General features: G+C 40.0%; 1 protein-coding gene across 4 annotated transcripts in view; it reads left to right on the plus strand.

The window, feature by feature from the left end:
* Nucleotides 1–728: 728 nt before the first annotated feature.
* DOCK3 (dedicator of cytokinesis 3) overlaps nt 729–25,820 on the plus strand; it is a 385,395-nt gene continuing 360,303 nt past the window's right edge. For all 4 annotated transcript variants that reach the window (XM_036869659.1, XM_036869661.1, XM_036869660.1 and 1 more), the window contains exon 1: nt 729–825. In XM_036869659.1, coding sequence (XP_036725554.1) covers nt 789–825 — 37 coding nt within the window. In that variant the 5' untranslated portion in view covers nt 729–788. The remainder of the gene's footprint in view (nt 826–25,820) is intronic.

A 25,820-nucleotide genomic window follows, 5' to 3' on the forward strand; every position in this document is an offset into this window, starting at 1 on the left:
TCCCGCGGCGACCCCACCCTGCGGGCCCGGGCGCTGCTCAGGGTGGCTCCTGGGACCTTTCCAGGGATGGGGTCGTGACAGCGCCGTGGATGACACCTGGATGGGTCTTAAAACTGTATCCTTCCCTCCTTTCCCTGCTCTCCCGTCTCCGACCGGCGGATCTCGCAGGGATCTCGGCGTGCCTGGCAGGAGGCACTGGACGCCGAAGCCCAGGGGGTCCGAGGGCCTCCCACCTGCCCAGCCCCGCCTCCTCCAGCGCTTGCTGCCGCCCGGGGCCTTGGGCCTAAGAGCCAGTCCTGACCCCGGCGGGGCCATTCAATCGCCTCTCGTGGATTTCCCTCCGCTGCCGCGCGGCGGTGGCGACACGTGGGTTCGCGCGCGGGCTCGGGCGGCGCGAGCCCGGGCAGCGCGAGCCCCCGCGTGCCTGGAAGCGGCGCATGCGCGGGCGTCCTGCGAGCCCGCTGAGGCGAGCCGAGTCGCGGCGGCGCCGGGAGCCGAGCAGCGGAGCTGTGAGGAACGAGCGGTGGCGTGAGAACGGCAGGGACTGACAGGTGGCAAACCCTCGCCCGCGCTGATCGGGTTTGCTGGGGCGCCCGTGGAACCTGGCGGTCCGGGCGTGGCGGCGGTGGCATCCCGGACGGCCTGTGAGGGATGCGCCGCCCACTGCCCTGCGCCGCCTGACCGCCCCCGCCTCGCCTCGCGGTGCGCCACAGCCGGGCCCGCGGCCGTCCCCGCCGCGCTGTCGCCGGGCCGCCGCCGCGCCCGCGGGGGTCGCGCCCGGCCCGGCCATGTGGACCCCCACGGAGGAAGAGAAATACGGCGTAGGTAGGTTTGGCTCCGGCCTGGCCGCGGCGGGCGTTCGGGGGACGCGCCCTTGCTCTCGGCCTCGTGCCGGCCCCGCCTCGATTCGCGCCCGCGCGCCTCCCGCCGCTGCCCGCAGGCTGCGCGGCCTCGGCGCGGGGTGTGCGCGGGGTGTGTGCGGGGTGGGGGCGGCGCGGGCGCGAGGCGCGGGGGTGGGAGCGGGTCCCTGGGCGCGGGGAGGGCGGCAGGGGGCGCTGGCAGCGCGGCCTCGGCAGATGCGGCCGGAGGGAGGGGTGGGCAGGGCCCCAGCGGCTCCCCGAGGCTTTTGGTGTGGGGCACAGGGCAGTTTCACCCAAGAAGCCAAATCCTGGGAACCTGTTTTATCCTTTCTCAAACCTCAATTTTAGTGAGTTTCTGCACCTGAGTTGATAAGCCCTCTGACTCTTTATTTTTGGAGTGGAGCCTTAGGAAAAAAAAAGGGATAAAATACGTTGACATCATTTTCCCAGTTCAGAATTTTGCAGACATTTGACTGGAAATGTTTGATCCGTTTTAGTTTGTTTTGCCTTCAATATTATAAATAATTATTACTTAAAATAGGAAGTGTTTTTGCACATGTCCCAATGTTTAGTGTATATTACAGTCACGGTTTTGTTAAGAAACAAACGAACCCGTTTTTAGATGAGACCATTATTCCTCTTAGAATCCTCTTTTTATCTGTTACAAGTGTTAAACTCCAGAAGCTAAATAATTCTTATAGTACTCAACTTCTTTAAAAAGCATATTCAATAATTTAAGGGACTGAATATTAGTTTTACTTTTATGGGGTTAGTGTTTTGTGGTGATTACATGAGAGAGGAGTTCAGCCACACTGCATTATTGTAAGTCACCTGTCATTCAGTTAGAAACAGATAGAAAAATGAGTGTACAGGTTTTTTTTCCGCCTAAGTTTTAAAGGAAAATTTTAGATGGGGAAATCTGTCTAAACATAGGCTTTTGTTTCCCATGTTTACTGCAGCTCAATCAAGGTTTAGTTCACAGTTCACTACAAAATAACTTTTAAACTGTCAGTGGTAACAAACGTTTAGGAATACCATCAGGCAAATTATGTGGAAACTGAATGTATTTAAATTTAAGGACCTGCAGAGAGATCTGTGCTGGTAGAAAATCTTGTTTTGAAAGGTAACTTTCTGAAGTTTTTAATTAGCTATGCTCTAAGGGCATAATGATACAGGCTAGGATGGAAGTGATAAAAGGAGCCCTAGTGCTAGAGTCTCTGTTGAAATGGGATTGGGAAATGATGTGAAGAGCTGGGATTCACCTCTGGGAACATTTTATCCTTTCTCTTAGAGCATTCCCTAAATACTAAATACATTTTGTGATGTGAAGAGTTGATGGTTTATCTTTTCCGTAACTTGCTCTCAGACCTGCTTAACTCGAATAACAAATAATTGATGTGAAAGTGGTCAACTGTCCAGTGGCAGTTTAATTGTGATAATTTCTTTCCTGCCGGGTTGGAACCTATGAGTAGTGGAATTGGCAGATTTCTGAGTCCTGGCTTCTCTTTACTGGTGTTGTGGGCAAGTTATTTAACATCATTTTCTTAATGTGTAAATTGGGGATAATATTTACCTACAGGGTTGTGAAAATCAAATGAGAGCATACCAAATGCTTAATAAATGTTAATTTCTCCTTTTCCCCTTAGTACAGTACTTAGAGTAATAACAACACTAGGCATTTCCTCAGGTGTGTTGGTTCTGAGATGGAGGCAATGCAGGGTAATCAAGATAGGCATATGTGAATCTCAAAGCACTAGGATTTGGTGTGTGATTTACTCAGGAAGATGGAAGGAAATTTTTGCATTCCTTGGACTGTGGGTTTAGCTTTAGAAAAATTTTTTCCTGTGGAGGGGTACAGCATTGGGCACAGGGTAGGACTTAAATGCTTGTTAAATGAGAGAGACAGTTATTCTGAAAACATTAGCAGCTGTGATTTAGTGTAATTTATTTGCCCTTTCTGTCAAACAAAGAAAGTCTCCATCATCTTCTCTCACAGCTTTCTTCTACTATCCCTTCCTCAGCTATGGTCTAAAAGTTCTTGTGTAGATTGTTCACACTCAGAATATGTTTTTTCCATAAGTATTTCAGGGTTACACTCCTAGGCCTTTCCATAAAAGCCAGTTCAGTCTATAAAGAGCCTAAATATTGTACTTACAAAGAGAAAAATAGTCAATTAAAAATGGTATGTTAGCTGCATTGTTTAATTGTTAGCTTGAAAATCTGAACATTGGACTTCTCTGGTGGTGCAGTGATTAAGAATCCGCCTGCCAATGCAGGGGACATGGGTTCGAGCCCTGGTCTAGGAAGATCCCACATGCCACACAGCAACTAAGCCCATGTGCCACAACTACTGAGCCTGCGCTCTAGAGCCCGTGAGCCACAACTGCTGAGCCCGCATGCCACAACTGCTGAGCCCGCGTGCCACAACTACTGAAGCCTGCACGCCTAGAGCCTGTGTTCCACAACAAGAGAAGCCACTGCAATGAGAAACCTGTGCACTGCAACGAAGAATAGCCCCCACTCGCTGCAACTAGAGAAAAGCCCACATGCAGCAATGAAGACCCAACATGGCCAAAGATAAAATAAATAAATAAATAAATAAAATAAATAAAAAAGAAAATCTAAACATTATCATTATTCCTATGAGAAAATATTTCAGATTTCAACTTTGATTTTTATGAGCAGCATGGAGCACAGATTTATATCTCTGCTTGCTAACCCATAATCCTTACAGCAAGGAGGGAAGACATATCTTTTTCCCACCAATTTGTGTAAATTGCTTGGATGTTGGTGAGGGAAGGAGTCCCCTGTTGCAGCAGTGCAAAGGAGTTTTTCCCAGTGCAGCTGTTCATCTGTATTTGACATTGGTAAGGTTTTTGAGATCATGTAGTAATATCTTAATGCCTTTAAAATTTTTTATGATATAAAAATTCTGTACAAGTTATAACACTTTCAAATTATTTGATTTATTTGCTTAGGACTAGGCAGTATCTGAGCTTCCCTTTCCATTGTAATATTCTGTGATTGAGTTTAGAGGGAGGGGAGGAAACTACCCTTTTTTGAAGATCAATGATGGACCAGTCAGTGTGCTGGGGATTCTCACTTATGTTATACCATGTAGATCCCCAGAGCAGTCTTAATGTTATCTTCATTACACAGATGATGAAATTGGATCTCAGAGGTTGTTAATCCTTTTTTGTCCTTTAACAATTAAATATTCCCCTTAATTTTCTTTTTGGCAATGGGCAATATTTTGCCATATACTTGACTCTCTTACTGTAATTCTCTAGTATCACAAGGAGCTGTTCTTTACTGAACCCTTTTAGCCTGTGTTCTGACTCCTTATGTCTCTTCCTCTTAGAGATTCTCTGCTTTTCTTTCTGTTGCCATAAATGCTTGGAAAGTCCTGCATCTTACCATTCTTTATTTTACCTTTTCAAGAAGCTTCCTATTCTAGAGTGAATTAGGTGAGAAAAATCCAACCATTTTTGTGAAACACCTGTCTTTTCCCATATTGACTGCACCCAAACTACCAAATATAGAAACTGAAGACCAGGGAAATACTTTTCCCATCCTCTAACAGCAGCAGCAGTAAACACCACCAACAAATGAAACAAGAGTTTGTAATTAAATTCCTAGAATAGAATAGCAGCAGAGATTTGAGTACATGTGTATTAGTTTGGCATCTTAGCAGTGAAAGCTGCTTCATAATGTCATCTTATTTATTCTGCTCTCCTGAGGTAAATTTGTAATAATTCAGAGCATTTATTGCTTATTTTTTTTCTAATCCCCACTTAGCAGACCATGAAAAATTTCCTCATTACCAACCAGATTACCTCTATTTTAGTTTTGTAATGTCATATTTATTTTTTTTCTAATTTAAAAACAATGCATATTTCTGCCTTACTTTTTTTTTTTTTTTTTTTTTTTTAATTTTTATTTATTTATTTATTTATTTATTTTTAATTTATGGCTATGTTGGGTCTTCGTTTCTGTGCGAGGGCTTTCTCTAGTTGTGGCAAGTGGGAGCCACTCTTCATCGCTGTGCGCGGGCCTCTCACTATCGCGGCCTCTCTTGTTGCGGAGCACAGGCTCCAGACACGCAGGCTCAGTAATTGTGGCTCACGGGCCCAGCTGTTCTGCAGCATGTGGGATCTTCCCGGACCAGGGCTCGAACTCGTGTCCCCTGCATTGGCAGGCAGATTCTCAACCACTGCGCCACCAGGGAAGCCCTTCTGCCTTACTTTTACCTGATTTCCTTCTGCTTGATTTTCCCCAGATAGGAAAAAAAAAACCAAACAACACTTAAAAAAAGCCCTGAATCCTTAAAAGAAATTTAACTTCTAATGATCCTGTGGTGCAGAGGCATATGAAGGTGGGAAGGGAATAGGTCCATGAAACCACATCTGAAAGAACCAGTGTTCACAAAATTTCACTAAATCTGTTGGTAAATGGGCTACACCTCAGTGAAATAGTGCGAGGGCAGTGGGCTCTTTAGTTACTTGCTCTGTAAGGAAAATCCCAGCCTTTGAAGCCTTGGAAAAGGCCCTATATCTTATCTCTCAGAGGTAAAGGCATCCACTAGGGTAGAGAAGACGTCATAAAACCCAGGACTTTTATTTTGCCCTGAAAAGTGAGGATGTGCTTGACGTTTTATGATCAGGGGTTTAGTGTTTACAGGGAACTTCCACATCATGATTTCTGCTTGAGCTTTACACCATAAAGCTCCGTTTTTTTTTTTTTTTTTTTTAAAACAGATGACAAAGAAACTTTAACTGAAAGAAATTAAGTGACTGATCTAAGATACTTAAGCCAACTAAGTGCCGATTTGAGATTTCAACCTAGGACTTTGGGGATTCTAATACACAGCTGCTTTCATTACACCATGTTGCCTCTGAAAGAATTTGTTGGCAGTGTATGTCTCTGGCTCAAAAAAATAAGGCCTTTTTAACAGACTTCAAATTTAAATTAGATAGTTATATTTAAGGAATTTTATTTCTATATTAAACATTTTTATAGACTACATAGTATTTATCGTTCTGCTTCTGAATATATGATTTGCATTGCTGATGAGTACAGATTCAAGGCATGACAATTCATAAGGCAGGTTTTAACAGCCTTGAGGAGTATGTTGGGTACTTTTGCCCTCTTTTAAAGACGTTGTTAGTAGGGAAGAAAGAAGTTGATTTCAGCAAACATTTATCGAGTGCCTTCTTAAACCGAGATGGCTTTGTTTTGATCTGCAATTCTGTAAAGCAAGCAGGAAATAATCAGCAGGAAATGATCAATATTTTAACAGGAAAGTCAATATGCAGCAATATTCTATAGACTATTCAAATGTTATGGTTAATTTTATCATGCAGTGTTATGAGAGAATATGCTTTAGAAACATAAAGCTTAATTGTAAACATGACACCCTTTTCTTTCATTTTTAGACACATTCTGAAGCATGATGTCTCAAAAGAATGGTCATTGAGGTTGAAAGTGCTTTATATTCATACTATACTTCTACATTGGTGCTGAATTTCAATTTTTAATAGTTTGTATTATGATTTTTTTTTGAATTCTTGTGTCTTTATTCTTGAAGATAAGAATTATCTGAATTTATTTCCAATGTGTAAGCATTATTGGATATGCTATATTAGGGCTTTATTCCAATGTTGTACTTTTACCATAATGAACACATCTGTTTATTATGATTATGCTCTAAAGACTCTTGTATACCCCCTCTTGATAGATTTTGTATAGAAAAGCAAGATTTTTTTTTCCACATAAGGTTCTGGGAACTTTAAAATTTTTTTCATAAGTACGTTGCCAAATTATTTTAACTGTGGCCCAAGTAACTACAGTTGACTTGCTATATCACACATTAGGATACTCTAGTAAGGATAATTACTATGTTGGGAAATGTCGTTCAGAAACTTCCTGTTTTTCTACTTATCTACAATGGAATAAAATCTCAACCTCCTGCTTCCATCTGTTTCTCCCTCTCTCTTTAGAACTCATTCATGAGCTCTTGTTGATTGATGAATGAGAACAAAAATTGATGGAAGAATTAATGTATGATAAACGCAGAACTTTATATTACAGACTTAGTATCATACTTTGACCTTTCTTCAAATACGTCTAGTGACAGTGCCCTCACCACTTTTGAGACAGCCCATTTTATTGTTAGACAGCTGTGATGAAGAACATTCTTCCTTGTTGAATAGACTCCTTGTAATTTCTTATAAGTTTGTGTTCTGTGTTTACATATAAAATAACTTCCATCATAGCCTTCAGTAATTCATAAAATTTTAGTATTGTAAGGGATCTTAGAGATAATATGGTTTAAGGCTCCAGAGCTAAGTAAGGCCAGTGGAATAGCTAACATTCATTAAGTGTTTACTGTGTGCCCAGCACTTGCATGTTATGGCTCAAATTTGCATCTTCAGCCTCATCTGCTGACTTGCTTGTATTTTACACTTTAGCCAAACTGAACTTTCCCCAAGTCCTTCTGTCTGGACTTATTATACCAGTGCTGCCGTGTACCAGGACTGTTTGCCATCTATTAAACACTTCTTGTTATTTGCCTGCATCATGTCTCTGTTCATATTCTTTCTCTGTGGGGTGCCTCCCCCCGCCCCATCTTCATCTCTCAGATTCTTTCCTATCTGTTAAGGCTTCTATCATGTATTACTGTCTTTGTAAATCTTTTTCTAGACCCTTGACCATACCCCTTTCTTTCTCCAACCAGATAGATTTTATTCTATGATACTTTATATCTTACAGTGGTATATTTATTCTATCCTCTTCCATTAGATTAATGTCCTTCCAACTTTTGACTACGATCTACAATAAGAAATACAATTAAAATTATTATCTCTTATGTGTGTATGTTTATACTATACACACACATGAAAAAGTTAAACAAAAGTTTCCTGGTATAGTATTTTGTAGAGTGTACTCTGATGTTTCTATTCATTTCTATTTCATTAAAAAATATTGGTGGCAGCTCAATTGATTTTTTGACCCATGGTTAACTCTGATTTAGGCTATAAACTCTTAAAAAGTAGGGATTGTGCCATATTTACAGTTGACCCTTGAACAATGCAGGGGTTGGAGCGGCCAACCCCTCACACAGTCAAAAATCTGGTTCCGCTATTTCTGCCTCAAAAACAAGGAGATGATAAAATGACTCACCCAAGGGCAGGAAGCTGAAACAGTTTGGATGGAATCAGAACTCAAACCCTAGTTCTTTTGATTCCACATATTGTGATCTCTAATTAAATGCAACTTTTCCCCACGCTTAGTTAAAGATCTGTAACATGAAAATACAGGTACTATGTTTATTGAAAAAAATTGTGGTATAAATGGACCTGCATAGTTCAAACCTGTGTTGTTCAAGGGTCAAACTGTATCTTTGTGTTCTTGACAGACATAACTCAGGTACCAGGCATGTAGAAGGTTTTATACATGTATTTTAGCATTGAATTGGATATTTTTTTGGTTAATGTGGTATAAGTCTGATATTCGGAGACTTTGAGCTGCCATTTCACACTAATTATCATACTGGTTTTGTAAAAGCTAAACTCTAGATTTTATTTCATATTAAACTGAAGTAAAGCTAGATCTCCATCCTGAATGTGTGCTATTGATAATAAACATAAATAGTAAACTTTTAGTTTAATTAAAAAAGATTTTACATTTATTTTCATTACATTTCATTGAGGGGGAGCATATTTGGCTTGCCACTGTTGGTCCTAAATGGGGGGTGGCTCTCTGTATTTTGGCTCATTAATGACAACTTGTCCAAGTCTTTTTTGTAGCTTGAGTTTGTCATCCCACATATTATTATCTTTTCCTTGAAGTTTCACCTACACAGGTTGATAAACCTGTCTTCTGTCTTTTTTCAAGTGGCTGATAAAAATGTTGAACAGAATAGGAAAAAAATTTCATTACCTAGAGGGAAGTGTCAAGTTTATAAAGGAGTAGAATTTTATTAATGTTGTGTTTTGAATGCAAATTATCAGGATGACTTACTGAATGCTTCATGACAGTGCCAGCTGTGCCACCTTTTGTGAACCTGATAGTGTTCGGGGTTAGGATGTGTTCCTGGCCAGACTGTGGTCTATGGCCAAGGAGGAAGGATGCTGCTGAAGTCTGTGTGGCCTTACTTTTAAGTGTGGGGAGTGATAAAGATATATTAGCATTAAAAGATCTGAAGTGTCCATTTTCATCTTCATGTATAGGAGGAAGGGTGGCATGAAACGTTTTCTTGAGTTTTGTTTCTGATGTTCTTTCCACATTCCCTACACTTTAGATATGCTGGACAACTCACCCTTTTCCAGACAAGCCTAAACTCTCCTACCTTTGTCGCTTTGCTTGGTTGTTATAATATGACAGGAATGCAATGACTACCTTTCTCTGCCTGGGAAATGCCACCTTAAAAGCTGCTGAAATGTCGGGGGCTTCCCTGGTGGCGCAAGTGGGTTGAGAATCTGCCTGCCCATGCGGGGACATGGGTTCGGCCCTGGTCTGGGAAGAGATCCCAACATGCCGCGGAGCAACTGGGCCCGGTGAGCCACAATTACTGAGCCTGCGCGTCTGGAGCTGTGCTCTGCAACAAGAGAGGCCGCGATAGTAAGAGGCCCGCACACCGCGATGAGAGTGGCCCCCCGCTTGCCCGCAACATAGAGAAAGCCCGCGCACAAGAAACGAAGACCCAACACAGCCATAAATAAATAAAAATTAAAAAAAAAAAAAAAGCTGAAAATGTCATCTTCTCTTTGATGCCTTCCCAGCTCTGCCCAATAAGAAGCATTGCTTCTGCTCTCCTACAGCAGTTGGTACCAACCTCTAGTATGGCTACTTACCCTTTAGATCATGCTTAATTGCATGTCTTTGCCTCAGGGGATTGAGCTTCTCGAGGACAAGGAATTTTGTCTTCGTGTTTGTAACGCCAGGACCTAGCACATAGTGAGGGATCAATAAATGCTTACTTAGGAGTCCAACCTAGTGAAAGTTTTATTTTGCTTTGTTAATCCTGATAGTATTTTATTTTTTAATTTATTTATTATTTATTTAGGCTTGCACTGGGCCTTTGTTGCGGCGCATGGGCTTCTCTAGTTGCAGCGCGCGGGTTTAGTTGCAGCATGTGGGATCTTACTTCCCCGACCAGGGATTGAACCTGGGCCCCCTGCGTTGGGATCGCGGAGTCTTAACCACTGGACCACCAGGGAAGTCCCCCGATAGTATTTTAAAAGGCAGGCTGTAAGTCTAATAATATTTAGTTGTTAGAAATCTGTGACATCATGAATACACCTTTTTTTCCTCAGCCTTTCTCTTTCTTGAGTCTGTTAGGAAGGTTTACTGCCTGTGGCTGAGTTGAGATGACTGATTTTCGGTGGGAGCCTTAGGATTCCAGTATGAATCCATCTCACCTAGAGTTTCACAGTTATCACAACAGTGATTCAGGAAATTTGTAGCAGGTAATTGGGATGCCGCTTGAATTTACCCCAACAGTACCTCTTTCGTTTGACACCTTTGGGGAAGCCGTGTTTTGGATGAGTGACTTTTCCATAGAACTCAAGGTTAAACCTTTAAAAGCACCAAGAAAATATTTTTTTGTTGGATTTTTTTATAGTAAAAGATAATATGTTCCATTCTTCCCTGTACTGAATTCAATATTGAATACATTTGAGCTTTTTCTGTGTAACATTTCCCCTCTGATTACATAAGATATATATTCATTATAGACATGTCAGTAACTATAGAAAAATACACAAAAAAGAAAATAAGGGTGATATCTTATTTTTGTTACCCAGACATAACCCCTCTCAACACACTGGCATATCTTTCCAGTCTTTTTTTCTGATGCAGGCATTTAAAATAAATTTAGGACTATACTGTTTATATTGTCATTCAGTATTTTATTTTATTTTACTTTTAAAACTCAAGTAATTTATTTATTGGCCATGCAGCATGTGGGATCTTAGTTCCCTGACCAGGGATCAAAACCACGCCCCTTGCAGTGGAAGCATGGAGTCTTAACCACTGGACCACCAGGGAAGTCCCAACAGTCTTTTATTTTAAATCTGTTATACTATGAACATTTTCATATGTCTGGAATGTCATTGTTTTAATGACTGCTGTTCCATTAGGTACTATATTAGGTACTATAATTTACGTAATCTCCTACTTCTGAGCAGTTGGTCGTTAGGAATTAACTATTGCCAGGACAGTGAGGGTACTTGTTTCTCTGCACCCTTGTCAGTATAGGGCATTATTTTCTCCACAAATTTGCATCTTCAAAAATTTCAAAATTGATACATGCTTAAGAGGAATAAATTCTCAGGCATTACAAAAATAAAGTATCCTGTACTACCATTTCAACTTCTTGGGCATCATTTGTTTAATTGAACTTTCTGACTATTTGATATTGTTAATACAAATAAGTGATTATGACTTTAATACAGTGATACTTGTTTGCTTCCTCACTGAAATCCCTGGGAAGATCACTAATTCCAGTTAGTGGTTCTCTTGTTTGTTTTTTCCTTTTCTCATCTGGCTGTGATGCTCTCTGGGGATTTGGTGGTGGTGGTGGTGGTCGGGGAGGGGGGATATGTGAGACTCTTCGACTCACTATCAGTGACTTGAAATGGTATTTTTGTTTTGTTTTGGTATTCTTTCTATCTCTGTACATTTCTGTTCTCTGTAGCTACTTCCAGTATCATTCGTTTCCTTTTCCTGTTTGCCAGCCACTCTTTGCTGTTTGCTTCTTTCCCCAGCCATACCTTTCCAAGCTAGACCCGAATTGAACTTGTTCAAGGGAAACTGGGTAATCAACTCTATGAAAAACTAAAGTGGCTCCTTTCCTTTCTATTGGAGTGAAATTCAGTGCCTTTATGAAAAACTTAGACCTATTAAAAGAACTTTCTGACTCATGGCCAGGGCTGGGCTCTGTAGGAATGCCTGGCTTTGGAACAGAGGCAGTGCTCTGGGAGTGATAGAGCCTAATGCAGATTTGCTCCATGCAGAGCAGTTTCCCCTCTGGGTGGCTGCACGTAGGTATGATGTCTGCTACTGCTGCAGCCATCTTCTTATCATGAAGAAAGCCAGGAAGGGGGAGGGGGATTTGTTTTGCTTTTTGGTATGGGAAAGGGAAGAAGCACTTAGGGGTGCTTGGACCATTATGGATGGAGGGAAGGAACTGTTTGAAAAGAAAAACTTTTGATACATTTAAACATACTGAAATATTTAAGCTCTGATAAGACAATGGTGTATGATAGTAGATAATGAGACTGTGGTTGTCCCACAAAGCACTCATTGTTTTTATTGATTTGCTTTCTCAGAAACCATAGCAGGTTTCTGTGTTAGTTAGACCATGTAGAGTAATGAACTGTTTTAATTGGTTAATTCTTCACCCTGATATTTACAATTTACCCAGATTAAGTGTACAATTTAGTGGCATTAAATACATTCAAATTGTTGTATAACTATCACTACTATTTATTTCCAGAGCTCTTTTTTTATCATCCCAAACAAAAACTCTGTACCTCTCCCTCCAGCTCCAGGTAACCTCTATTCTACTTTCTGTCTCTATGAATTTGATTATTCTAGATATCTCATATAAATGGAATCATACAATATTTGTCTTTTTGTATTCGGCTTATTTTACTTAGCATAACATTTTCAGGGTTCGTCCATGTTGTAGCAGGCATCAAAATTTAATTCCTTTTTATGTCTGAATAATATCCCATTGTGTGAGTATATATCACATTTATTTATCCATTCATCTGTTGTTGTACACTCAGGTAGTTTCCACCTTTTGGCTCTTATGAATTAAGCTGCTATGAATATTAGTGTGCAAGTATCTGTTAGAGTCCCTGTTTTCGGATCTCTTTGGTGTATATCTAGCATTGGAATTGCTGGATCAAATGGTAATTCATGTTTAACTTTTTGAGAAATCACCTTTTTCCCCACCAGTTGTACAATTTTACATTACCACCACCAACTTGTGAGAGTCCCACATCCTCGCCAACACTTCTTATTTTTTGATAATAGCCATCCTAATGGGTGTGAAGTGGTGTCTCACTGTGGTTTTGATTTGCATTTCCCTAGTGATTAGTGATGTTGAGCATCTTTTCATGTGTTTATTGGCTATCTGTATATTTTTGTTGGAGAAATATTCCATTGTATGTATGTACCACATTTTGTTTACCCATTCTTTGTTGATGGACACTTGGGTTGTTTCTGCCTTTTGGTAGAAATTGTGAATAGGGCTTCCCTGGTGGTGCAGTGGTTAAGAATCTGCCTGCCAATGCAGGGGACACAGGTTCGAGCCCTGGTCTGGGAAGATCCCACATGCCGCGGAGCAACTAAGCCCGTGAGCCACAACTACTGAGCCTGCGCGTCTGGAGCCTGTGCTCCGCAACGGGAGAGGCTGCGACAGTGAGAGGCCCGCGCACCGCGATGAAGAGTGGCCCCCGCTCGCCGCAACTGGAGAAAGCCCTCGCACAAAAACGAAGACCCAACACAGCCAAAAATAAATAAAAAAAAAAAAAAAGAAATTGTGAATAATGCTATAATGAACATTTGGCATCCAAGTTTCTGTTTAACTCCCTGTTTTAAATCCTTTGGGTATATACCTAGGAGTGGAATTGCTTACCATTTGGTGATTCTATGTTTAGTTTTTTGGGGAACCACCACGCTGTTTTCTGTAGTGCCTGCACCATTTTACTTTGCCATCAGCAATGCACGAGGGTTCCAGTCTCTTTACATCCTTGCTAATACTAGTTATTTTCTGTCTTTTAAAAAAATGTTTCTATAAATGGCCATCCAAATGGGTGTGAAGTAGTATTTCGTTGCAGTTTTAAAAATTATTTATTTATTTATTTATTTATATTTGGCTGCATTGGGTCTTCATTGCTGAACGCGGACTTTCTCTAGTTGCGGTGAGCAGGGGCTACTCTTACTTTTGGTATGCGGACTTCTTATTGCGGTGGCTTCTCTTGTTGCGGAGCATGGGCTCTAGGTGCATGGGCTTCAGTAGCTGTGGCATGTGGACTCAGTAGTTGTGGCTCGCGGGCTTTAGAGCACAGGCTCAGTAGTTGTGGCACATGGGCCTAGTTGCTCTGTGACATGTGGGATCTTCCCGGACCAGGGCTTGAACCTGTGTCCCCTGCACCGTCAGGTGGATTCCTAACCACTGTGCCACCAGGGAAGTCCCTCATTGTGCTTTTGATTTGCATTTTTCCTAATAATTAGTGATGTTGAGTGTCTTTTCATGTGCTTATTGGCCATTTGTGTGTTGTTTTTAGAGAAACTTCTATTCAAGTACTTTGCCCATTTTAAATAGATTTTTGTTGCTGTTGTTAGTTTGTAGCTCTTTATATATTCTGGATATTAATTCCTTATCAGATACATGGTTTACAACTGTTTTCTCCCATTTCATGGTTTGCCTTCTCACTCTGTTATAGTGTCCTTTGATATACAGAAGTTTTAAATTTTGACACAGTCTAATTTATGTTTTCTTTTGTCATTTGTGCTTTTGGTGTCATATTCAAGAAATCATGGTCCAATCCATCATGAGGCTTTCCCTCATGTTTCCTCCTAAGAGTTTTGTAGTTTTAGCTTTTACGTTTAGGCCTTTGATCCATTTTGAGTTAATTTTTGCATATGGCATAAGGTAAGGGTCCATCTTCATTCTTTTGTATATGGATGTCCAGTTTTCTCAGCATTGTTTGTTGAGAAGTCTGTCTTTCCCGTTGAATGGTCTTAGCACCTTTGTTTGAAAATCATTTGGCCATATATTTGACGGTTTATTTTTGGGCTCTATCTTTATGCTGATATGTCTGTCTTTATGCCAGTACCACACTGTTTTCTGTGCCTTTGTAGCAGGTTTTGAAATCAGGAAGTGTGAGTACTCCCACTTTGTTCTTCTTTTTCAAGTTTGTTTTGCCTCTTTGGGGTCCCTTGAGATTCCATATGAATTTTAGGAAGAATTTTTCTATTTCTGCAATAAGTGCCATTGGGATTTTGACAGGAATTGCAATGAGTTTATAGATTGCTTTAGGTAGTATTGTCATATTAACAATATTAATTCTTCCAGTCAGTGATCATGGATGCTTTACATTTACTTAGGTTGTCTTTATTTATTTTATTTTATTTTATTTTTATTATTATTATTTTTATTTTTATTTTTGGCTGCGTTGGGTCTTTGTTGCTGCACATGGGCTTTCTCTAATTGCGGCGAGTGGGGGCTACTCTTCGTTGCAGTGTGTGGGCTTCTCGTTGTGGTGGCTTCTCTTGTTGGGGAGCACGGCTCTAGGTGTGTGGGCTTCAGTAGTTGCAGCATGCAGGCTCAGTAGTTGCAGCATGTGGGCCCTAGAGTGAGTGGGCTTCAGTAGTTGTGGCGCAAGAGCTCAGTAGTTGTGGCTCGCGGGCTCTAGAGCACAGGCTCAGTAGTTCTGGCACACGGGCTTAGTTGCTCCACAGCATGCGGGATCTTCCCAGATTAGGGATCACCCGTGTTCCCTGCATTGGCAGGCGGATTCTTAACCCGTGCACCACCAGGGAAGTCCTTGGAATTGTTTTCTTAATTTTGTTTTTGTATTGTTCATTGTTAATGTATTTTTGCGTGTTAATTTTATATCGTGCAACTGGTGAGTTCATCTGTTAGCCCTAGCATTTTGGTTTTTTTTTGACTGCATTCTTTAAGGTTTTCTACATATAAGATCATGTCATCTGCAAAGAGAGGTCATTTTATTTCTTCCTTTCATATTTGGATGCCTTTTGTTTCTTTTTCTTGCCTAATTACTACTCTGGCTAGAACTTCTAGCACTATGTTGAAAAGGTGAAAGCAGTCATTCTCGTCTTGTTCCTGATCTTAGAGGAAAAGCTTTCAGCCTCTCACACTGAGTATGATGCTTGCTGTAGATTTTTCATATTTTTTTCTTTTTTTCTTAACAAGGTTAGTTTTCATTTCACTTAACCCAAGCTACTACTTGTTCATGCCCAGACTGTGTGTGTTGTTTGTATCTGTAAAAGTATGTATCTGGGCATTTTATCTCTTCTTCTTCTCAGTATTTTTTTTTTTAACTTTATTTATTTATTTTTTATACAGCAGCTTTTCATTAGTTGTCTATTTTATACATATTAGTGTATATATGTCAATTGTAATCTCCCATTTCATCCCACCACCACCCCCCGCCCCCCGCTTTCCTCCCTTGGTGTCCATACGTTTGTTCTCTACATCTGTGTCTCTATTTCTCCCTTGCAAACTGGTTCATCTGTACCATATTTCTACATTCCACGTATATGCGTTAATATATGATATTTGTTTTTCTCTTTCCGACTTACTTCAATCTGTATGACAGTCTGTAGGTCCATCCATGTCTTTGCAAATGACCCGATTTCATTCCTTTTTATGGCTGAGTACTATTCCATTGTATATATGTACCACATCTTCTTTATCCGTTAGTCCGTCAGTGGGCATTTAGGTTGCTTCCATGACATGGTTATTGTAAATAGTGCTGCAGTGAACATTGGGGTGCATGTGTCTTTTTGAATTATGGTTTTCTCAAGGTATGTGCCCAGTAGTGGGATTGCTGGGTCATATGGTAGTTCTATTTTTAGTTTTTTAAGGAAGCTCCATACTGTTCTCCCTAGTGGCTGTATCAATTTACATTCCCACTAACAGTGCAAGAGGATTCCCTTTTCTCCACACCCTCTCCAGCATTTGTTTGTAGATTTTCTGATGATGCCCAATCTAACTGGTGTGAGGTGATACCTCATTGTAGTTTTGATTTGCATTTCTCTGATAATCAGTGATGTTGAGTAGCTTTTCATGTGCCTCTTGGCCATCTGCATGTCTTCTTTGGAGAAATGTCTACTTAGGTCTTCTGCCCATTTTTTAATTGTGTTGTTTGTTTTTTTAATATTGAGCTAATGAGCTGTTTATATACTTTGGAGATTAATCCTTTGTTGATTCATTTGAAAATATTTTCTCCCATTCTGAGGGTTGTCTTTTCATCTTGTTTATGGTTTCCTTTGCTGTGCAAAAGCTTTTAGGATTAATTGGTCCCATTTGTTTATTTTTGTTTTTATTTCCATTACTCTAGGAGGTGGGACAAAAAAAATCTTGCTCTGATTTATGTCAGAGTGTTTTTCCTATGTTTTCCTCTAAGAGTTTTATAGTGTCCGGCCTTACATTTAGTTCTTTAATCCATTTTCAGTTTATTTTTGTGTATGGTGTTAGGTAGAGTTTGAATTTGATTCTTTTACATGTAGCTGTCCAGTTTTCCCAGCATCACTTATTGAAAGACTGTCTTTTCTCCATTGTATATCATTGCTTTCCTTTGTCATAGATTAGTTGACCATAGGTTGCATGGATTTATCTCTGGGCTTTCTATCCTGTTCCATTGATCTGTGTTTCTGTTTTTGTGCCAGTACCATATTGTCTTGATTACTGTAACTTTTTTTTTTTTAATTTATTGATTGATTGATTGCTTGATGGCTATGTTGGGTCTTCGTTTCTGTGCTAGGGCTTTCTCTAGTTGCGGCAAGCGGGGGCCACTCTTCATTGCGGTGCGTGGGCCTCTCACTATCGTGGCCTCTCTTGTTGCGGAGCACAGGCTCCAGACGCGCAGGCTCAGTAGTTGTGGCTCACGGGTCTCGTTGCTCCGCGGCATGTGGGATCTTCCCAGACCAGGGCGCGAACCCGCGTCCCCTGCATTAGCAGGCAGATTCTCAACCACTGCGCCACCAGGGAAGCCCCGATTACTGTAACTTTGTAGGTGTAGTCTGAAAGTCAGGGAGTCTGATTCCTCCAGCTCCATTTTTCCCCTTCAAGATTGCTTTGGGCTGTTCGGGGTCTTTTGTGTCTCCATACAAATTTTAACATTTTTTGTTCTAGTTCTGTAAAAAATGCCATTGGTAATTTGATAGGGATTGCATTGAATCTGTAGATGGCTTTGGGTAGTATAGTCATTTTCACAGTATTGATTCTTTCCAATCCAAGAACATGGTATATCTCTCCATCTGTTTTGTCATCTTTGATTTCTTTCATCAGTGTCTTATAGTTTCTTGAGTACAGGTCTTTACCCTCCTTAGGTAGGTTTAGTCCAAGGTGTATTTATTCTTTTGGTTGCAGTGATGAATGGGATTGTTTCCTTAATTTCTCTTTCTGATCTTTCATTGTTAGTGTATAGGCATGCAAGAGATTTCTGTGTGTTAGTTTTGTGTCCTGCAACTTTACCAAATTCATTGATTAGCTCTAGTAGTTTTCTGATGGCATCTTTAGGAATATCTATGTGTAGTATAATGTCATCTGTAAACAGTGACAGTTTTATTTCTCCTTTTCCAGTTTGTATTTCTTTTACTTCTTTTTCTTCTCTGATTGCTGTGGCCAGGACTTCCAAAACTATATTGAATAATAGTGGTGAGAGTGGACATCCTTGTCTTGTTCCTTCTCTTAGAGGAAATGCTTTCAGTTTTTCACCATTGAGAATGATGTTTGCTGTAGGTTTGTTGTATATCGCCTTTATTATGTTGAGGTGGTTTCCCTCTATGCCCACTTCCTGGAGAGTTTTTATCATAAATTGGTGTTGAATTTTGTCAAAAGCTTTTTCTGCATCTATTGAGATGATCATATGGTTTTTATTCTTCAGTTTCTTAATATGGTGTATCACATTTGCATATATCGAAGAATCCTTGCATCCCTGGGATAAATCCCACTTGATCATGGTGTATGATCCTTTTAATGTGTTGTTGGATTCCATTTGCTAGTATTTTGTTGAGGATTTTTGCATCTATATTCATCAGTGATATTGGTCTGTAACTTTCTTTTTTTGTAGTATCTTTGTGTGGTTTCAGTATTGGGGTGATGGTGGCCTTGTAGAATGAGTTTGGGAGTGTTTCTCCCTCTGCGATTTTTTGGAAGAGTTTCAGAAGGATGGGTGTTAGCTCTTCTCTAAATGTTTGATAGAATTCGCCTGTGAAGCCATCTGGTCCTGGACTTTTGTTTGTTGGAAGATTTTTAATCACAGTTTCAATTTCATTATTTGTGATTGATCTGTTCATATTTTTTTATTTCTTCCTGGTTCAGTCTTGGAAGGTTGTACCTTTCTAAGAATTTGTCCATTTCTTGCAGGTTGTCCATTTTATTGGCATAGAGTTGCTTGTAGTAGTCTCTTATGATGCTTTGTATTTCTGCGGTGTCCATCGTTAACGTCTCCTCTTTCATTTCTGATTTTATTGATTTGAGTCCTCTCCCTCTTTTTCTTGATGAGTCTGGCTAAAGGTTTATCAGTTTTTTTAACAAATTGAAACAAATTGTTTCTTTGTTTTATTTCATTTATTTCTGCTTTGATCTTATGATTTCTTTCCTTCTACTATGTTTGGGTTTTGTTTGTTCTTCTTTCTCTAGTTCCTTTAGGTGTAAGGGTAGATTGTTTATTTGAGATTTTTCTTGTTTCTTGAGGTTGGATTGTATTGCTATAAACTTCTCTCTGAGAACTGCTTTTGCTGCATCCCATTGGTTTTGGATCGTCTTGTTTTCATTGTCATTTGTCTCTAGGTATTTTTTGATTTCCTCAGTGATCTCTTGGTTGTTTAGTAACGTATTGTTTAGCCTCCATGTGTTTGTGTTTTTACGTTTTTTTCCACTGTAATTGATTTCTCGTCTCATAGTGTCGTGGTCGGAAAAGATGCTTGATATGATTTCAGTTTTCTAAATTTACTGAGGCTTGATTTGTGACCCAAGATGTGATCTGTCCCGGAGAATGTTCTGTGTGCACTTGAGAAGAAAGTGTAATCTGCTGTTTTCGGATGGAATGGCCTATAAATACCAATTAAATCTATCTGGTCTATTGTATCATTTAAAGCTTGTGTTTCCTTATTAATTTTCTGTCTGGATGATTTGTCCATTGGTGTAAGTGAGGTGTTAATGTCCCCGACTATTATTGTGTTACTGTCGATTTCCTCTTTTATAACTGTTAGCATTTGCCTTATGTATTGAGGTGCTTCTATGTTTGGGTGCATATATATTTATAATTGTTATATCTTCTTGGATTGATCCCTTGATCATTATGTAGTGTCCTTCCTTGTCTCTTGTAACATTCTTTATTCTAAAGTCTGTTTTCTCTGATATTAGAACTGCTACTCCAGCTTCCTTTTTCGTTCTTTTTTTTTTTTTCAACATTAAATATATACTTATATTCATGATAAGTAAGTACAAACTAACATTTCCAGTTAAAACTTTTTTCTCTTTGTTTCTGATACAATTATAGTACACAGATAAACCTTTCCTTCTTATTTCCCGATTTCTGTAAACTTTTCCCCAGAACGTTTCTCCACACTGCAGTACTTGCCTTTAGTGCAGGAATGCAACATGAGTGGTATTCCTCCTGAGGGTCCCAATAGTAAATGTAGCTTAACCAACAGTGAAATCAGTTCTTACAAACCACCTATGAAAACCATGCATTTGATCTCCATAAAATGTAGGATTGCCAACACCCCATAACAGGAATTCCATGGCTACTTATAAATATAGTTCTTGAAGAAGTATTTGTGCAATGCCTGTAATACCATAGGCTGGCAAACCAAATATTTAATCCAGTGGTTTTATTACCCTCAATTTAACTTCACTCTGTTGAACACCTGATTGGTTACGACCATAAGTCAAGAAATAAACAATGGTGTGGAGTAACCCTAAAGCAATAAAAATGAACACCGTTTGATAAACTAAGCACAAATAACATTAGTGATGTCATGCAGTTTCTGAGATATCATAGAAAAATTGTTTCTTAATATTGATAAGAAAATTATTTATCAGTGAAAATGCAGGCTTAGAAATATAGTACTGAGAGTTTCAATTTGTGATGTCTTCACTGCTGAGGGAAAATGGAATTCTTATTACTAAAGAGAGCTGATCTCTTGGGTGTTGCTGATGGCTCCGTAACTGAGCTTAGTGTTTAATGATGCTGTACAAATAAAATGCAGTGGGGGAAATATGAAATTCCAGCTTTCTTTTGATTTCCATTTGCATGCAATATCTTTTTCCATCCCCTCAGTTTCAGTCTGTATGTGTCCCTAGGTCTGAAGTGGGTCTCTTGTAGACAGCATATACATGGATCTTGTTTTTGTATCCGTTCAGCAACCCTGTGTCTTTTGATTGGAGCATTTAATCCATTCACATTTAAGGTAATTATTGATATGTATGTTCCTATTACCATTTTCTAAATCGTTTTGGGTTTGTTTTTGTAGGTCCTTTTCTTCTCTTGTGTTTCCCACTTAGAGAAGTTCCTTTAGCATTTGTTGTAGAGCCGGTTTGGCGGTGCTGAATTCTCTTAGCTTTTGCTCTTCTGTAAAGCTTTCGATTTCTCCGTCGAATCTGAGTGAGATCCTTGCCCGGTAGAGTAATCTTGCTTGTAGGTTCTTCCCTTTCATCACTTTAAATATATTGTGCCACTCCCTTCTACCTTGTAGAGTTTCTGCTGAGAAATCAGCTGTTAACCTTATGCGAGTTCCCGTGTATGTTATTTGTCGTTTTTCCCTTATTGCTTTTAATAATTTTCTTAGCCTTTAATTTTTGTCAGTTTGATTACTGTGAGTCTCGGCATGTTTCTCCTTGGGTTTATCCTGCCTGGGACTCTGTGCTTCCTGGACTTGGGTGGCTATTTCCTTTCCCATGTTAGGGACGTTTTCGACTATAATCTCTTCAAATATTTTCTCAGGTCCTTTCTCTCTCTCTTCTCCGTCTGAGACCCCTATAATGTGAATGTTGGTGCATTTAATGTTGTTCCAGAGGTCTCTTAGGCTATCTTCATTTCTTTTCATTGTTTTTTCTTTATTCTGTTCCGTGGCAGTGAATTCCACCATTCTTTCTTCCAGGTCACTTACCCGTTCTTCTGCCTCAGTTATTCTGCTATTGATTTCTTCTAGTGTATTTTTCATTTCAGTTATTGTATTGTTCATCTCTGTCTGTTCTTTAATTCTTCTAGGTCTTTGTTAAACATTTCTTGCATCTTCTGGATCTTTGCCTCCATTGTTTTTCCGAGGTCCTGGATCATCTTCACTATCATTATTCTGAATTCTTTTTCTGGAAGTCTGCCTATCTCCACTTCATTTAGTTGTTTTTCTGGGGTTTTATCTTGTTCCTCATCTGGTACATAGTCCTCTGCCTTTTCATTTTGTTTGTCTTACTGTTAATGTGGTTTTCGTTTCACAGGCTGCCGGATTGTAGTTCTTCTTGCTTCTCCTGTCTGCCCTCTGATGGATGAAGGTATCTAAGAGGTTTGTGCAAGCTTCCTGATGGGAGGGACTGGTGGTGGATAGAGCTGGGTATTGCTCAGGTAGGCAGAGCTCAGCAAAACTTTAATCTGCTTGTCTGCTGATGGGTGGGGCTGAGTTCCCTCCTTGTTGGTCATTTGGCCTGAGGCAATCCAGCACTGGAGGCTACCGGGCTCTTTGGTGGGGCTAATGGCAGACTCCAGGAGGGCTCACGCCAAGGAGTAGTTCCGAGAACTTCTGCTGCCAGTGTCCTTGTCCCCACTGTGAGCCACAGCCACCCCTGCCTCTGCAGGAGACCCTCCAACACTAGCAGGTAAGTGTTCAGTCTCCTGTGGGGTCACTGCTCCTTCCTGCTGGGTCCTGATGCACACACTACTTTGTGTGTGTCCTCTAAGAGTGGAGTTTCTGATTCCCCCAGTCCTGTGGAAGTCCTGCAATCAAATCCTGTTAGCCTTCAAAGTCTGATTCTCTGGGAATTCCTCCTCCTGTTGCCGGACCCCCAGGTTGGGAAGCCTGACGTGGGGCTCAGAACCTTCATTCCAGTGGGTGGATTTCTGTGTTATAATTGTTCTCCAGTTTGTGAGTCACTTACCCAGCGGTTGTGGGATTTGATTTTATTGTGATTGCGTCCCTCCTACCATCTCGTTGTGGCTTCTCCTTTGTCTTTGGATGTGGGGTATCCTTTTTGGTGAGTTCCAGTGTTTTCTTGTCGATGATTGTTCAGTAGTTAGCTGTGATTCTGGTGCTCTCGCAAGAAGGAGTGAGCGCACATCCTTCTACTCCACCATCTTGACCTCCTCTCAGTATTCGTGCCCCATTTTGCTGGTAGTTCTGTATCTTTTCCAATCTCAATTCATTTTTTAAAAGATTTATTTATTATTTATTTATTTATTTTATTTATCTTTGGCAGTGTCAGGTCTTAGTTGCAGCACTCTGGGTCTTTGTTGTGGCATGCGGGCTTCTCTTCAGTTGTGGCGTGTGGGTTTTCTCTTCTTTAGTTGTGGTGTGCAGGCTCCAGGGTGTGTGAGCTCTGTAGTTGTGGCACACGGCTTCCAGAGTGCATGGGCTCTGTAGGTAGTGGCACACAGGCTCTCTAGTTGAGGCGCACGAGCTCAGCAGTTGTGGCTCCTGGGCTTAGTTGCCCTGCGGCACGTGGGATCTTACTTCCCTGACCAGGGATTGAAGCCGTGTCCCCTTCATTGTAAGGCTGATTCTTTTCCACTGGACCACCAGGGAAGTCCCTCGAGTCGTTCTTTTTTTTACCATATTTGTTAATACCTAAGATCAAGGTATATGTAAAAACTTGTTTATATAATTTAAGAGTAATTTAAAATTACACAAGTTAATATGTGGTTATTGTTGGAAAAAATGGGTAGAAATGAATAAAAAGAAAAAAATTTACTTAGCCCAAATCTCACCACCCAGAAATATTTATTTCATGGTTCCCCCCAGACTCCTGTAGTGAAATGAAAATGATTTGAAAGTTGAACTTCAAGATGTTTTTTAAAATTTTATTGAAGTATAGTTTATTTACAATGTTGTGTTAATTTCTGCTGTACAGCAAAGTGATTCAGTTATACATATATATATATATATTCTTTTTCACATTCATTTCCATTATGCTTTATTACAGGATATTGAATATAGTTCCCTATGCTATACAGTAGGACCTTGTTGTTTATCCATCCTACATATAATAGTTTGCATCTGCTAACCGCAACTCCCAATCCTTTCCTCCCCCACCCCCCTCCCCATTGGCAACCACAAGTATGTTCTCTATATTTGTGAGTCTGTTTTTTGTTTCGTAGATAGGTTCATTTGTGTTGTATTTTAGATTCCACATATAAGTGATATCATATGGTATTTATCTTTCTCTTTCTGACTTATTTGGCTTGGTATAATAATCTCCAGGTCCATTCATGTTGCTGCATATGGCATTGTTTCATTTTTTTTATGGCTGAGTAATATTCCATTTATATATATAGACAAATTTATGTATATATATACATTACACACACACATGCACACACACCCCACACAGGGTAAGTTTTTAAAAGTCAGTCTAATCTCCTTGAGTCAGCACATTAGAGTGGTTCTTAAATATACTTTCACTTAGGGTTGTTCTAGCTGGATATTCCCTAATTGTTCACTTCATAGAGAGCATGTAGGTTAAAATAAACTCCAACGTTGGGATAAAGAAACTCATGCAATTGTAGTGGTTGGAGATTGGTGAAAGCATTTCAAACATATTTAAATGAAGATATAAATTGATAGAAGTTGTTAAACAATTCAGCCCTGAAAATACAGAATTTGAAGTTGTTTTCAGTTGTAATTAGGAGAGGGAAGATAATGATGGTACTGAGATTACATGTTCCAAAGATTGGCAAGACGGTATCAACTATAGTTTGTTGCAGGGACCACAAGATGGAAAAGAAAGTTAAACTTTGTTTCTTGGCAAGATTGGAGGAGGAAGTTTTTTTGAGGTAATGAAAAACGGTAGTAACATGAAGTTAAAATAGAAGTCTAACTGGAAGGTTAAGGTACTTCATTGGATTCTTTTATTGATTCAGTAGACGTTTATGGAAGATCTGGTATGTGTACTAGGCTCTGGGGAACAATGATGGAAGAAGATACAGGTCTACGTACTTTCAAGACCTTTAATCTAGATGATTGTGAAAATTAGATTTGGGAAGTTGTATTTTATGAATATAGTAGTTGAAACAATGCAAGTAGACAAGAATTTTTAGCTAAGAGTTATATATTTATGAAACTTTTTTTTTCTTCTTTATTTTTTAACATCTTTATTGGAGTATAATTGCTTTACAATGGTGTGTTAGTTTCTGCTGTATAACAGAGTGAATCAGCTATAAGTATACATATATCCCCATATCCCCTCCCTCTTGCGTCTCCCTCCCACCCTCCCTCTCCCGCCTCTCTAGGTGGATACAGAGCACTGAGCTGATCTCCCTGTGCTATGCGGCTCCTTCCCACTAGCTATCTGTTTTACATTTGGTAGTGTATATATGTCAGTGCTACTCTCTCACTTCGTCCCAGCTTCCCCTTCCCCTTCCCTGTGTCCTCAAGTCCATTCTCTATGTCTGCGTTATTTATGGAACTTTAGATCTAGAAGGGACCATAATGTAACACGATGTTCTTGTTTTTCAGATGGGATCACCAAGGTCAGAGACATATGGTAACTTGCTCAGAGTCACACAGTTTGGCTATATGGGTCTTAAATTCAGATCCTGATTCCCTAAAAAGGCTTTTTTTCTACTATATGATTGAATCTTGGATGAAACCACCAAAAGATAGGAATCAGTCTAGAAATATTTATTGGATGCCTACTATGTGGAAGATTTAATGGAGAAAACTGGCATACTCCTGTTCTTGAGTATTCTTTCTTTTTTTTAATATTGAATTATACTTGATTTACAATGTTGTGTTAATTACTGCTGTACTGCTAAGTGATTCAGTTATACATATATATATATATATTCTTTTTTTTTAATGTTCTTTTCCATTATGGCTTATCATAGGATATTGAATATAGTTCTCTGTGCTATACAGTAGCACCTTGTTGTTTATGCATTCTATATATAAAAGCTTACATATGCTAACCCCAACCTCCCACTCTATCCCTCCCCCACTCTCCTCTCCCTTGGCAACCACCAGTCTGTTCTCTATGTC

This window comes from Balaenoptera musculus, chromosome 11 (assembly GCF_009873245.2).
Source record: "Balaenoptera musculus isolate JJ_BM4_2016_0621 chromosome 11, mBalMus1.pri.v3, whole genome shotgun sequence".
Lineage (NCBI taxonomy): Eukaryota > Metazoa > Chordata > Mammalia > Artiodactyla > Balaenopteridae > Balaenoptera > Balaenoptera musculus.